Here is a 16,580-nt window from a genome sequence, read left to right on the forward strand (position 1 = left end):
GTTGCAGGATATAAAATAAACTCTTATAAATCATTGGCATTTATATATATATATAGCCCATTTTCCCCACTTTAAGAGATAGGGAAATTCTATTTAAAATAACAGCAGATAATATAAAATATTTTGGAGTCTACCTGCAAAGCAATCCCTGAAACTTTATAAATACAATTACAACATACTTTTCATGAAAATAAAGTCAGACATACATATATATGTATATATATAATACATATATATGTATATATGTATATGTATGTATATATTGTATTTAACTTATACTTTAATATATTTAACATGTATTGGTCAACCGGCCATCTGGGAGAAGGGGTGAGGAGAAGAAGGGGAAAAGTTGGAACAAAGGGTTTTTCAATTGTCAAATGCAATTTAAAAATTACCCATGCATATATCTTGTAAATAAAAAGCTATAATAATAATAATAAAAATAAAAGGAATTTAAAAAAACAAAGACAGTGGAACCACCTCACTTGTATCCTAACATTAGTCTCATAGAAGCTTATAGAACAGATAAAATGGAGCTAAAGAGAATAAAAATGAGAAAATAAATTGGATTATAAATTCTATCTCTGATGAAGGTTATAAAATTGTGAAATTAATGCTCAATCCTTACTAATATTTAAAAGTGCGGCCATAAGAATAGCAATAATTATAGATACAAACATACATACACACATATACACAAACATTTCCCATATATTCAAAAGTAAAGATATTTATGTGACCAATTCAGTGTCTTCTGGATACTTGCTTGGAACTCAGATAAATAAAGGAGGACCCAGCTTGGTGGCAAGTTTTCTCCTAAGAAGGGACTCAAGAGCTATTCTCAGTGGGCATATTCATGTTACACAGATCCCTTAGCCTAAGGAGCACAACCACTCAAACAGAAATAGATAGATGTTAGATTAGAAGATCATCTGCTCTTTAGAAACTACAGAGATCACAGCACTTGACCTAAGTTCCTCTGATACTCAGTGCAACTGCCACCAGAGTGGGATATGGACCTTTCCAGAATATGCCTTGAGTCAAAAATAGGATTTGGTTAATGATTAGCAGCACCTTCTGGGGTAAAATGAAGTACTGTTGTAAGATACATTATGACTTGATGATTCTACTATGTTGTAAGCTTTATGAGGCTAAGAATATTGTTACAATTGTATCCTTACCATTTTTAAATATGTTTTTTTTCTTTCTCTTAGCCTAGCCTTTTTTTTTATTAATTATAGTTTTTATTTACCAGATATATACATGGGTAATTTTATATCATTAACAATTGCCAAACCTTTTGTTCTGATTTTCCCCTCCTTCCCCCCCAAGATGTCAGGTTGACCAAGACATGTTAAATATATTAAAGTATAAATTAAATACAATATATGTATACATGTCCAAGCAGTTGTTTTGCTGTACAAAAAGAATCAGACTTTGAAATACTGTACAATTAGCCTGTGAAGGAAATAAAAAATGCAGACAGACAAAAATAGAGGGATTGGGAATTCTATGTAGTGGTTCATAGTCATCTCCCAGAGTTCTTTCTCTGGGAGTAGCTGGTTCAGTTCATTACTGCTCTATTGGAATTTATTTGGTTCATGTCATTGTTGAAGATGGCCGCATCCATCAGAATTGATCATCATATAGTATCGTTGCTGAAGTATGTAATGATCCATTGGTGCTGCTCATTTCACTAAGCATCAGTTCATGTAAGTCTCTCCAGGCCTTTTTGAAATCATCCTGCTGGTCATTTCTTACAGAACAATAATACTCCATAATATTCATATACCACAATTTATTCAGCCATTCTCCAATTGATGGGCATCCACTCAGTTTCCAGTTTCTGGCCACTACAAAGAGGGTTGCCACAAACATTCTTACATGTACAGGTCTCTTTCCCTTCTTTAAGATCTCTTTGGGATATAAGCCTAGTAGTAACACTGCTGGGTCAAAGGGTATGCAGTTTGATAAATTTTTGAGCATAGTCCCAAATTGCTCTCCAGAATGGCTGGATGCATTCACAATTCCACCAATATATCAGTGTCCCAGTTTTCCCACATCTCCTCCAACATTCAACATTATATTTTCTTGTCATCCTAGCCAATCTGGCAGGTGTGTAGTGGTATCTCAGAGTTGTCTGAATTTGCATTTTTCTGATTAATAATGACTTGGAGCATCTTTTCATACAGCTAGAAATAGTTTCAATTTTTTCATCTGAGAATTGCCTGTTCATAAACTTTGACCATTTATCAGTTGGAGAATGGCTTGATTTCTTATACATTACAGTCAATTTTCTATATATTTTGGAAATAAGGCATTTATCGGAACCTTTGACTATAAACATGTTTTCCCTATTTATTGCTTCCCTTATAATCTTATCTGCATTAGTTTTATCTGTACAAAAACTTTTCAATTTGATATAATCAAAGTTTTCTATTTTGTGATCAATAATGATCTCTAGTTCTTCCTTGCACATAAATTCATTCCTCTTCCACAGGTCTGAGAGGTAAATTATCCTATGTTCCTCTAATTTATTTATAATCTCATTCTTTATGCTTAGGTCACAAACCCATTTTGATCTGATTTTGGTGTATGGTGTTAAGTGGGGTCAATGCCTAGTTTCTGCCATATTAATTTCCAATTTTCCAAGCAATTTTTGTGAAATATTGAGTTATTATGGGTTAAAAAAAGAATTTTCAAACACTAGATTATTAAAGTTATTGATTATTTTATACTTTGGACCTAACCTATTCCACTGATCAACTAGTCTATTTCTTAGCCAATACCAAGTGGTTTTGGTAACTGCTTCTTTATAATATAATTTTAGATCTGGTACACCTAGATTACCTTCGTTTGATTTTATTTTCATTAATTCCCTTGAAATTCTTGACCTTTTGTTTTTTTTCCATATGAACTTTGTTGTTATTTTTTCTAAGTCATAAAATAATTTTTGGGAGTCTGATTGGTATAGCATTAAACAAATAGATTAGTTTAGGTATTATTGTCATCTTTATTATATTTGCTCGCCCTATCCAAGAGCACTGAATGTTTTTCCAATTATTTAAATCTGACTTTATTTTTGTGGAAAGTGTTTTATAGTTTTGCTCATATAGTTTCTGATTTTCCCTTGGCAAATAGATTCCTAAATATTTTATACTATCAGGAATTATTTTAAATGGAATTTCTCTTTGTTTCTCTAGTTGTTGGATTTTGTTAGTGACATATAAGAATGCTGATAATACATATGGGTTTATTTTGTATCCTGCAACTTTGCTAAAGGTGTGGATTATTTCTAATAGCTTTTTAGTAGAATCTCTGGGGTTCTCTAAGTATACCATCATATCATCAGCAAAGAGTGATAATTTGATTTCCTTATTACCTACTCTAAGTCCTTTAATCTCTTTCTCCACTCTTATTTTAGCCTAGCTTTTTAAATAGAGCACTGTATAATTATCTGTTGAATTTAATTTACTTCAATTGCATGTTATCTGTTATATACACATAATTTTGAAGGAAGGAAAAAAGTTTTATTTTAAGGGCTAATCTACATCTCTGGGAGCTCATATGTCAATCAACTTCAACCATAATCCAAGCCAGTATTTTCTACAGAAATATAATTGATCCAATAGAAAAGTAATCATTAAAATAGCCAATAGTTCAACCAATTAAAACCATTTTCCCACTTAAACATTTGTGACTTCCATTCATCCACAAACTTAAATAAAAAACAAAATGCTCCAATAAAGAATGTATGTTTTAATTCATTATAAAAAATACTCTCTTCAATGAAATAAATTGTTCTCCAGATATAAGTAGATAACCCGAAGATATAATGATGATTTGGGGGAGGGAGAAGGGAAATGTCACAGTTCATTTATCTTCAATGTAACTTTTCCTTTTTTTTCTCCTTTCTTCTACTTCCAGGAAACCCCCAGAATCTATAATTCTTCCTCCTTACCTTCCTTCTTGCAAAACTACAAGTCCTTCTATCTAACTGATGTTATCTTGGAATTAGGAAGAAATAAACTCATTAAACTAATTCCTATTAAGATACAAATAAAAACTATTAGTTCAGCTTGAACTTTCCTGGTAGTATTTACATTTTCAAAGGAAAAGCTTGTTAATAACCCAAAGGAAGCACTGAGTCTAGACTCACTAGTAAAGTGAAATGTTATTTTAGTCAGAATAAAGGTGATCTATTCTGATTTTACTTTAATCCTATCCATAAATATTTACCTAAAGGATATAAAAATAAGGTCAGAATCTGAATTTGGAAGGTAAGGCAATGTGATGTACTAGAAAGGGAATAAATCTAAAAGTTAACAGGAAAAGAGGTTTAAATTTTGATTCTGACAATTATTATCTTTATAATCCTATCTAAGAGACTTTCCCTCTCTAATTTCTTCATATTACACTTTTGATTCTCTTGATTTTGTTTACTATACTATGAAGTCTCCTCACTCTGGATGATCACTGAATCCTTGGACTTATTATACTGGATATGCACTACACCCTTGCCCGCCTTTCCAATCAAGTGACTAGTTACTCACAGAATTTTCATTTTAGGAAAAGGGCCAGGCCAGTCATGTCGCAATATTCCTCTCTAACTGTGTTCCTGACATTCTATACTTTCTTTACTATATTGAAATTTTATATTTTCTCTGCCCCATTCCTTCATTTCTTTTGAGGTGGAATCTTCCATTAGAAGGAAAACTCCTTCAGATCACAAACTGACTTTCTTTGGGCTTGTATTTGTATTCCCAGAACTTAGCACAGCATCTAGCATCTAGTAAGTAATAAAATGCTTATTGATTGGACTCAAGTATAAGATGAAGAGAAAGGTCTACACAATACTCCATGAACCTTAAAATATTATATAAACATGAACTGTTATTGATGCACAGAATATTGTCACCAAATGAAAAATCCATTCCTCAAGATGGTTCATTCACAAACCATTTGGTTCTTTTTACATTTTTGGTGAAATGTCTTTGCATGTATAAAATAATTCAAGAAAGGAATTTGCCTATTTTTTCAACTATTCATATAGATGTCAGTTCAATGTAGTAATACTCTGCCTCGAATTGCTTTTTTTTTCCCATTTCTGATTCACTTTCACATTACTAGAGATTAGGAAATCTTACTTACACTTACAAACTTCTGCCTTCATTACTATGCATCCAAATGATAAACAGCTTCCCTACTTTGTCTTGAATATGGATGATATACTACTTTCAGTTCAACTTAATTTTTCTTATTTTTTTCCTTTGGATTACAAGGAAACTGTCTTATATGAATACATGCTACTAGGTGATTTAAATTCTTATAAAGCAAGTGTCACTTAATTTTGCAATTAAATACCACACTTGTGAATTTCCTATAGACAAATCCCTGAGCCCACAAGTGATACAGAATGATTATATCACCTTCTCTGGACTATGGTAGAGGCAATTTGGAAATAAATTGTGAGTTTCATTGGTAGGCCAAATTCTAAATGGTGTGGTGTATTAAGAAACTCTGGTTGATAAAATATTAACATAAAAAGAACAAGCCCAGTAAGCCTGAAGTCTATTTCTATATACACCAAAAAGATTTGTTGATAGAGCAATTCGTAGATACAACAAAACTTGCTTACTCCCTACTGCAGTGAAAAGAAATAGTTTTGGGTTTGTTACTTTCTGTTGTTTGTTTTTTTAATTGGAGTTTTTTTTTTTCAATGCATATAATGCAATTTTAAAAAAAAAGAAAACTAGGAAATGGTCAGCAAAACCATTTAATACTTTAATAGAATATATAAGTGGAATTTATTTTTTTTTAAAGCCAGAAGGAAACACTCTAAATTGTTCACATGATTGCATATGGTAGATACCTAATAAATGTTTGTTAAACAGGTTACAAAGGAATGAACAATTCAGCAAACACTAAGTACTAAGTCAGGGTGAGGAACAGCATGACATAGTGGCTATAGAAGCAGACTCAGAGACAGGAAGACCTATGCTCTACTTTTGACCCTGGACAGGTCAATCTGTTAATGACACCAAGAAATTCTCTAAGACTGAAATTCCATATAATGCATTGAAAGTGCAACCTCACTGGCATTTGCCTGTAGCAACCTTTTACAAGAAGATCATAAAAAAGTTCACAAAATACTTTGCTAAGGATATAAAGATGGAAATATATATATATATATATATATATATATATATATATATATATGTGTGTGTGTGTGTGTGTGTATATATATATATATATATATATATATATATTTAAATAGCTTATGATATAATGGAGTTTACAACATCATAGACAACATAAATTAAATTTGGAATTATAAAGCCCAATCATCTTCCAAAAGAGTAGAAGAAAATTCTAATACATTACAATGTCAAGACCAAATAGTATAAAAGGCTGAACTTGGAACTGAGAAAATGTGTATTCAAGCCCTGATAAATAACACCTGTATGACCAGAGACAAATAAATTAACCTTCCAGTATTTTCTATAAATTTTCTAAGATTCTAAATTATAAATGAGTCATTAGTCCACAGAAGACTGCTACATCAAGATTTTCCAAACATTGATTAGAAGAGCTCTTTAAATTATAAATCATAATTCCAATAAAAGCAATCCCATCAAGAAAAACCTAAAACACATGAATGAATGAGCCATCTTAATATCAAAAGGGATAGAGAATATAATTAGACATTTCTACCTGGAGATATAGTCAGTAATAGTGACTGGAGTTATAATTTATTTTGTATAGGGAAATCCCAGGTAAGGAAATCTATCAATGAAGCCCAGCACCTTCTCTGCTACTTAAAGTCTTATAGCTGCCTAGAGCACTGAAAAATCAAGTGACTTACCCAGGATCACTCAGCCATTATATGTCAGAGACAAGACTTAAATCCAAGGCTTCTTATTCTAAGGTCAGCTATTTAGCTGCTACACTACACTACTTTGCTCTAACTTTAAAACTTGTCTTTGAATTGAAGCAAGATTTTAGATTGTTTTGTCTTTAGACAGTCAAGTCAATAGACAGTGAAAATTCAGAACTGTAAATTTTATGTTTCAGTCTCCCAGAAAGCATCACTATCCATACTTGCTGGTCCCAGACACATTCAAAAAACAGAGCTAGATGACACTTCTTTCTCTCCTCTCATGGTTTCTTTTCTAACAGGTCTTGATTTTAAGTAGTAATTAGATCTTCACCTTGATTGTCTTAGGAAAGCAATTGACATCTCATTTGGAAAACTTGGTCAGCTGCAAGACATAACTGTTTGAAAGATGATCTGTATATGAGTTAGGAATTTGTTCTAGTTTCTTGAGCAGAAACTTACATGTGTATTGCTCTTATTATTAAATTCTAACCCTTGTGAAAATAATACCCCCAAGAAAATCCAACCAAAAAAAAATCTTTGAAAATTCCAGATAACCCTAGGAAAGGAGATCTACCAGTTTCTTTGTCAAAAAACTTTTAATAGATTTTGATCTTACTGTTCAAACTTTTGGTAATACTGGCATAACTCATTTGAATAAAGATGAGATGTATGCAATGTTCTCAATGTGGAGATGTATAGCAATCAAAGGGTTATTCTAAGTGATTTTTATAAACTATATACCAAGTAGTAGAGGTTTTTTTTTGTTGTTGTTGTTTTGGTTTTTTTTGTTTTTTGTTTTTTATTTACTTGTTTCTCTTTTAGAGAGAGGATTAGACTTTGTAATAGAAACATCAGGGTTGGAATTTGAACTCGTTACATATTAGATATTTGGCTCCATCAATTTACTTTGCCTCTCTGATACTGTGTCCTCATGTGTAGATATAATAACATTTGTACCCCCAATCAAGACATCTATTAGAAAATGACTTGATAAATTATAAAATACTGTGTGAATTGAACTACTAATATTATCAAGCTATTAACCAATCAATAAACATTTATTATTTACTGTAGAGGGCTGAAACCCCCAAACTGTATGCTTGGATCAGACAACCAAGCCCTTAAGGCTAATTACCTATTCAATGTAAAATAATGATTCTATTAGCATATATTTGGATAAATGGCTCTTCTCACTATTGGTGCTTGCTGAATGTGTGGAGTTAAGATAATCACAGGCAACGATTGGAGGGTAGAGAGAGAGGCCAGAGTCACTTGGTGTCAGGATGGGAGGAGAGAGGTTGGTAACTCCAGACTCCAGAATCAAGGATTCTGGTTGTCTGCCTCCTTTACTTCTCCCCCTAAGACCAAGAACTTTAATTCATCTTGACTCTGACTGACCCCAATTGCTCCAGGGAACTAGCTCGTACTTTACAATTTACCATCCCTGTGTCAAGCTCTCTGTTGGCTCTAGAAATACATGACAAAATTGAAATAGCATTTACTCTCAGAAGCATATATTCTATTTATTTTCTTTATAATAATCTTTAGTATTTCAAAATAACTGCAAAGACAGCTTTCAATACACACCTCTGCAAAACCCTGTGCTCCACACTTCTCTTTTTCTCCTCTTCTCTCTCCCACAGAAAGCAAGAAATCCAATATAGGCCATATTTATTTTTAAAACAGAAATCTATTTTCAAAACTTTAGTGAAGGTGAGACAATTGGAAATTTTCTCTTAGCTATTTAAATTTAGCAAATATTGACATTATTGGCATTCCTTCAAAAGGAGTTTAATTAGAAACATTAATTCCTTAAACTAGGAAACTACCACATGGGCTTCTTTCATTGATGGTTTCATCATCTTTATCCTGGTCTTCCTGATCTTGGTCTCCTACTGGGGATGACCTTTCCAGTAATGGCCTCTCTGTTTTATAGGGGTTCTGCTCCCCCATCATATTATAATAATAAGCTCTATTTCTCACCTCCAAGTGAATTGATTCTTAAAATCTGATTTAACTTCCATAGACATGAAAAGTATCACTTATAAAACAGATCATGATCATTACTTTCAAGAATAAATGTACTTGCTTAAAATTAATTAGAATAACTTCATAAAGATGAATTATTTTTCACAGACAACATATATATTTAAATGAAATCTTTGATGAAATTTTTCTAATTGGGTATTACTCCATTAATTTTACTCTTCAATCATAAGACTTTATTTGATTGGTTTGGTCATATTTGGTGTCACTGAATTCTCAGGCTCTAAGTTTAATCCCTGACTAATATAAATAATGTACTGGGGGGCATTTTTTAAATCGTTTGGAGCATTACTAAAACACAAAAACAAAAACACATCATCACCCAGACCTTCAAAAGCAAAGAGATTGAATACCTACTGTCATTTCATTCATGCTCAGAAGTGCAGGCGAGGGAGGGAAGGTACCAAGTCGAAATTTGTATCCTTCTTCTAAAGTCATTCCCCAAAATTGACTGTAATTGTGAGCCTTCCATCTGCCTCATAAATAGAAGAAAAAATATGTATACATTTTACAATATAGTTTTAATATATGGACTTTTATTGACAACTTTAATCTTTCACATTAAAAATTCAGTACTCAAGAGAATTTTTGATACTCAGTTTTTATTTTAGAAATAATTACTGCATTTCTTTTAGGTAACAGGTACATGGATTAATCTTTAAATTAAATTGATTACAAAAATTATAAATCCCATTCTATAAAAACTAAAGATAATGACCAAATAGAGAAACAAGTCTGATGGCATTTTAAAATAACATTATATCATATGTTAAAATAAAAAGGCTTTCAACAAGAAAAATCATGCAAAAATGTAAGTATATATAGATATACTTACATACATATATATTCATATATATATGTATATATATATATATATATATAATTATTTTTCTCCATTCTAAAATATTCATTCTTAAATCATTTAATACATTGACATTAAAAAGCTTAATGAAATGAATGAAAAAAATGTTTTGACTACAAAAATCTTAGGATTTAATGCTAAAGAATCACCTAATTATATTTTTAACTCTCCTCCACATGAATCAGTGTGGAATTTGTTTTCACATAGCAAATATGCAATTATCTAGGGGAACTGATTCTGTTCACTTAAAAAAATAAAAAGTTTGCCCACATTAATTATTCAAGCATATGCCTTGCAGCAAAATCTATTGAAAATCAAAATATTTTCCTAAGTCTTGAAGTCCCAAAAAATCATAATAAAAACTTAGTGTATATGTGAATTCTCTTCAATTTTAAAATCATGAATTCTCAGAAGGTGAGATAAATCTTAAAGCTATCATTTATCTATAATGCATGAGCCTCTTGTGAGTACTTAAAATACAATTTCTGATAATATGCTTGGTAAGCCTCTAATTTTCTTTTATAACATCTCAGCACTCATAGAATAATAAACAATGTTTAAAGATCATTTTGAGATAGTTTTCACCACTAAAGGAATCATAGGAAGGAAGTCAATGAATATATTGAACAAAGGACATATAGAAACAGACCAATGAGGGCAAGATTTAGGACAGACAAACAGGTACAATTCTTTCAAGATGACTACTGTGAAAGTAGCCTTATTCATGTCCTCAATATACCTTGGTTTGCAGCTCTATCTTATGTTACCTTCTCTGTACCACATACTTGATAATCAGTGTTCAACTGCCTCCCTTCATTAAAAGTGTTTATATTTTTGTGAGTTTTGGAAAATGAATACTCACAATTATTGATGATAGCCTTGTGACAGTCAAGAGAAAAAAAAATACTGCTCCTAATGAATATCTTTTTTCAATTTAGTTTTTTAAGTTCCCCTGATCCATATGGTTATCTTCCACTGGATAGGTCATATTGAATAATGAGTTTTGTACAAAGAGTGTCTAATTTCTTTTGTTCTTTCTTTTTACTTTTATTTATTTAATGTTTTTCTCCAATTACATTCAAAACAAATTTTTTTAATATTTGTTTTAAAAATTGTTGAGTTCCAGGTTCTTTCCCTTACCATTCACAATTTCACAATTAAGAAACCCCTTTGAAATTATGCAAAACATTTCCTAAAAATTAAGTTATGCAAAAAAATGGATCTCTTACCTTAATGAAAATAAAAACACTCAAGAAAATTAAGGAAAAATTAATTAATTTTTCTCATCTAAAAACTGCTTGTCCCTATCCATTGATCTTTATCAACTAGACAATGATATATATTTTTATAAATTTGATGCAGTTTTCCATATATTTGAAGAATGAGATGTTTATCAAATATGCTTGCTATAATGATTCGCACTTTTCTGCTTTCCTTTTAGTCTTAGTTTTGTTTGTACAAAAGCTTCTTAATTTGATATAATCAAAGATTTGGTTATTGCATTTTGTAATGTTCTCTATTTCTTCTTTGATCATGAATTATTCTCATTCCCATAGATCTGACAGTAGACTATTATTTACTCTTCTAATTTGATTTTGGTGTCATCCTTTATATCTAAATCATGCATCCATTTTGGACTTATCTTGGTGCATGCTGTGAGGTGTTCATTTGTTTCTAGTTTGTGTTCTATTGTTTTCCAGTCTTTATTTATTTAATTATTTTCAATACATATTGCTTTATGAATCATTTTGGGAGAGAAAAATCAAAACAAATGGGAAAAAAACATGGGAGAAAAAAAACACAGAAAAAAAGAAATGAACATGGCATGGGTTGATATACATCCAACCTCTATAGTTGTTTTTCTAGATATAGATGGAATTTTCTATCCAAAGTCTATTGGGATCACTGAACCAGTAAGAAGAAAAAAGTCTTTCATGGTTGATAATTGCAGATTATTGTGTACAACATATTCCTGGTTACACTCAGCATCAGTTCATGTAAATCTTTCCAGGTTTTTTTTTTAAATCAGCTTGTTCATCAATTTTTTTTTTACAAAACAATAATATTGCATTACCTTCATATATTATAACTTATTCAGCCATTCCTCAATTGATGGGAATCTATTCATTTTCCATTTTTGTGTGACCACAAAAAGAACTGCTACAAACATTTTTGCACATGTGGATTCTTTTCCCTTCTTTATTATTTCCTTCTGGATCAAAGGCTATGCACAGCTTGATAGCTATTTGGGCATAGTTCCAAATTGCTCTCCAAAATGGTTGGATCATTTCACAACTCCATGAACAATGCATTAATGTCCCAGTTTTTCCACATCCCCTCCCACATTTTTCATTATCTTTTCTTGTCATCTTAGTCAATTTGAGAGGTGGGGGAGTTGTTTTAATTTGCATTTCTTTAATGAATAATGATCTAGAGCATTTTTTGATATGACTATAGATGGCTGAAAATTTTCTATTCATATCCTTTGACCATTTGTCAACTGGAGAATGACTTGAATTCTTATAAATTTGACAAAGTTCTTTATATATTTTATAAATGAGACTTTTATCAGAAATTTTTTTCAGTTTTGTATTTCCTTTCTGTTGGTTTTTGTTTATGCAAAAACTGTTTAATTTGATGTAATCAAAGATGTCCATTTTGCATTTTACAATGTTCTCTAGTTCTTCTTTGGTCATAAATTCCCCCCTTCTCCAAAGATCTGTCAGGCAAATTATTCCTCACTTTCCTAATTTGCAAATGATATCATCCTTTGTGCCCAAAGTATGTACCAATTTCAATCTTGTTTTTTCCTAGAATTTTTTTCATATTCTAAGTTCTTATCTTCAAAATTAGGGTCTTTGGGTTTATAATTGATTGCTGTATGCTGTGCACCCATTTTATTCCACTGCTGCACCACTCTGTTTCTTAACCAGTAAAACATAGCTATTATAGCTTTACAATACTGTTTGAGATCTGGTATTACTAGGCCATTTTCCTTTGATTTTTTTTCAATAATTCTCTTAATATACTTAACCTTTGGTTCTTCTGTATTAATTTTGTTGTTATTTTTTCAAGCTCTATCAGATAATGTTTTGATAGTTGATTTGTATGGCCTTAGATAGTTTAGGTAAAATTGTCATTTTTAATTTATTAACTCAGCATATCCATGAAGAACTGATATTTTCCAATAGTTTAAATCTGATTTTATTTGTGTGAAAAGTGTTTTCTGAGTTCATAGAATTCCTGGATTTGTCTTGACAAGTAGATTCCTACTTTATAGTGTTTATAATTATGTTAAATGAAATTTCTCTGCCTCTTGCTCTTGAACTTTTTTGGTCAGATAAAGAAACACTCATGATTTATGTAGGTTTATTTTATATTCGGCAATATTGCTAAACTTGTTAATTCTATGATGATACTCTGGAGTTCTTTAGATATACTATCATATCATCTGCAAAGAGTACAATTTTGTATCCTTGTTCCCTACTCTGATTTCTTCAATTTCTTTTTCTTCTCATTGCTATGGCTAACATTTCTAGTATTATACTGAATTATAGTAGTGATAATGGTCAACATAGTTTGTTTAAAGTGATTTTATTTTTTTTTCTTTCAATATTTTTTATCTCCCCTTAGATTTTCAGGATTTCCAGTTCAGTGCACATTTGGGAATTTTTAATATTTTCTTTTTAAAATTTCTTTGGTTGGGTGCCCAATTAATTGCTCTGTTGTTTTTCCATTTTGTTGATGTAAAACTTAAGAGAAATAGATTTCCCCTAAATACTGCTTTTGCTGCATCCTATAAATTTTGGTAAATTATTTCATCATTGTCATTCTCCTCAATGAAATTATTGATTGCTTCTTTGATTTGTTCTTTAACCCACTTATTCTTCAGGATTAGATTATTTAGTTTCAAGAGCAATTTGGAACTATGCCAAAAAGGCTATAAAAAATGTGCTTAGCCTTTGATTTAGCGGTGTTTCTACTAGACTTATATCGCAAAGAAATCATAAAGGAGGGAAATATGCATATGCAAAAATGTTTGTTGCAGCCCTTTTTCTAGTGGCAAGAAACTGGAAACAGAATGGATGCCCATTAGTTGGAGGATGGCTGAATAAGTTATTGTATATCAATGTCATGGAATATTATTGTTCTATAAGAAATGATTACCAGGATGATTTTAGAGAACTCTGGAGAGACTTACATGAACTGATGCCAAGTGAAATAAGCAAAACTGGGAGATCATTGTACACAGAAGGAGCAAGATTATATGAAGCTCAATTCTGATGGGTGTGGCTCTTTTCAACAATGATATGATTGAGGTTACTTCCAATGATCTTGTGATGAAGAGAGCCATCTACACCCAGAGAAAGGACTGTGGGAACTGAGCATGGATTACAACATAGCATTTTCACTCTTTTTGTTGTTTGCTTACATTTTGTTTTCTTTCTAACTTTTTTTTCCTTTTTGATCTGATTTTTCTTGTACAGCATGGTAATTGTATAAATATGTATACATATATTGAATTTAAAATATAGTTTAAGATGTTTAACATATATTGGATTTCTTGCCATCTAGCAGAGATACTGGGGTAAAAGAGAAAAATTTGGAACACAAGATTTTTCAAGGTTCAATGTTGAAAAATTATCCATGCATATGTTTTGAAAATAACAAGCTTTAATGAAAAGAAAAGAAAAGAAAAGAAAAAAGACCTATTTGCATAAAAATATTTATAGTTACTCTTCTTTAGTGCCTAAGAATTAGAAATCAAAAGCATGCCTATAAATTCAGAAAAGACTAAGAAAGCTATGGTCTATGATTAAAATGAAATATTATTTTGCTATAAGAAATGACAAGTTAGTATGATTTCAGAAAAACCTGGTTAGATTTATATGAATCATGCATAGTGAAAAGAAACAAGAGGAACTCTGTGTGTCTGACACAGTAACAGCAATATTGTTTGATGAATAACTGTGAATTACTTAGCCATTCTCTGTAATACAATTATCCAAGACAATCCCAAAGAACTAATGAATGATGTGAAGTATTTATCCCTGGAGAATGAAAGATTGTTATTTGAATACAGATTGAAACATACTATTTTTTACTTTCATTTTTTCTTTTATTTGAGTTTTTTAACATAAAATGACTTATGTGGAAATATTTTACATAATTGCATATGTATAAACCATATCTGATTGCTTATAGTCTCATGGAGTGGGGAGGGGAGAAATAGAGGAATAAAATTTGGAATTCAAAACTTTAAATAAAAATATAAAACAAAAAACAAAAAACCTAGATTATTTAGTTTCTAATTAATTTTAATCAGTCTTTCCACTGTCTTTTCTTGAATTTAATTTTATTGCATTATGACTCAAAAATACATTTAATATTTTGCCTTTCTGCATTTGATTGTGAAGTTTTTATTGCCCTAATAATATATAGTCTATTTGTGTTAGATGCTATATGTTGGTGAGAAAAAGGCATATTCCTTTCTATTCCATTCAGTTTTCTCCAAAGATCTGTAATATCTAAGTTTCATAATAATTTATCTACCTCCTTAGCTTCTTTCTTTGTTTTTTGGCTAGATTTATTCCCTAAGAAGGGAATGTTGAGGTGCCCCCATTATTAAAATTGTATTGCCTATTTTTTTCCTGTAAATCACTTAACTTCTCCTTTAAGAATTTGGATGCTATACAATTTAGTGCATATATGTTTAATATTAATCTTGCTTCATTGTTTATGCTACCTTTTAGTATTTCATTCCTTATCTTTTTTGATTAGGTCTATTTTTGGTTTTGCTTGGAGATCAAGATTGTTGTACCTGCTTTTTTAAACTTCATATGAAGCATAATAGATTCTACTTCAGCCCCTTACCTTTACTCTGCTTGAAGTGTTTTTGTAAACCACAAAATATAAGATTCTGTTTTTGATTACCTCTGCTATCTGCTTCCCTTTTATAAGAGAGTTCATTCCATTCCCATTCACAATTATGATTATTAATTGTGTAATTCCCTCCATCATATTTCTAATCTTTGTCCTTGCCTCTTATTACCTTTTCCCTCTTAACCAGTGTTTTGCTTCTCTCTCCCACTTCCCCTAATTTGCCCTCTCTTCTATCAATTACCATTCCCTTTCACTAAATCTCTTCCCCTCCTACTTGTTCTTTGAATAAGATAATGTTATAACTACCAAGTCTTGTGTAATAAAGATTGTGACTCCCTGATATTTAAAATGTTTACTTCTGATCATTTTTTTCTTCCCCTGATAGGTGTGATATTTGACTATAATGATCCTTTCTGTTTTTATTTCAGGATCTCTTTCTTGAGTCAGTGATGGGTTCTTTCAATGCCTATTTTGTCCTCTGATTCCACGATATAATTTCTTGAAAAAATGCTATCTATTTTCTCTTTTTTGATCACGGCTAATGGTAATCATGATAATCCACTGATTCTGATATTGTCTCCTGGATCTATCTTTTCTATGTCAGTTGTTTTTCTCATGGGGTATTTTACATTTTCTTCCATTTTTTTCATTCTTTTGAATTTGTTTGATTAATTCCTCGTTTTTCTTACCATCATTAGCTTTCACTAGTCCAATTCTACCTTTTAAGGTTTTCTTTTCTTCAGTTAGTTTTTGCACTTGTTTTCCATTTGGCCAATTGTACTCTTTGAGGAGTTGAGTTTTTCCAGGGGATTTTTATGCTTCCTTTTCCTTTGTCCAGCTCTACTTTTTAAATAGTTTTCCAAATTGTTGGCTTTTTTTCATAATTATCTTGCATCATTATCAATTCTT

At 31.0% G+C, this 16,580-nt stretch overlaps 1 protein-coding gene across 2 annotated transcripts in view; it reads right to left on the reverse strand.

The window, feature by feature from the left end:
* Positions 1-16,580, reverse strand: part of TINAG (tubulointerstitial nephritis antigen) — a 190,027-nt gene that overhangs the window by 161,028 nt on the left and 12,419 nt on the right. For both annotated transcript variants that reach the window (XM_074310634.1, XM_074310635.1), the window contains exon 4: positions 9,284-9,398. In XM_074310634.1, coding sequence (XP_074166735.1) covers positions 9,284-9,398 — 115 coding nt within the window. The remainder of the gene's footprint in view (positions 1-9,283; positions 9,399-16,580) is intronic.

This window comes from Sminthopsis crassicaudata, chromosome 4 (assembly GCF_048593235.1).
Source record: "Sminthopsis crassicaudata isolate SCR6 chromosome 4, ASM4859323v1, whole genome shotgun sequence".
NCBI lineage: Eukaryota > Metazoa > Chordata > Mammalia > Dasyuromorphia > Dasyuridae > Sminthopsis > Sminthopsis crassicaudata.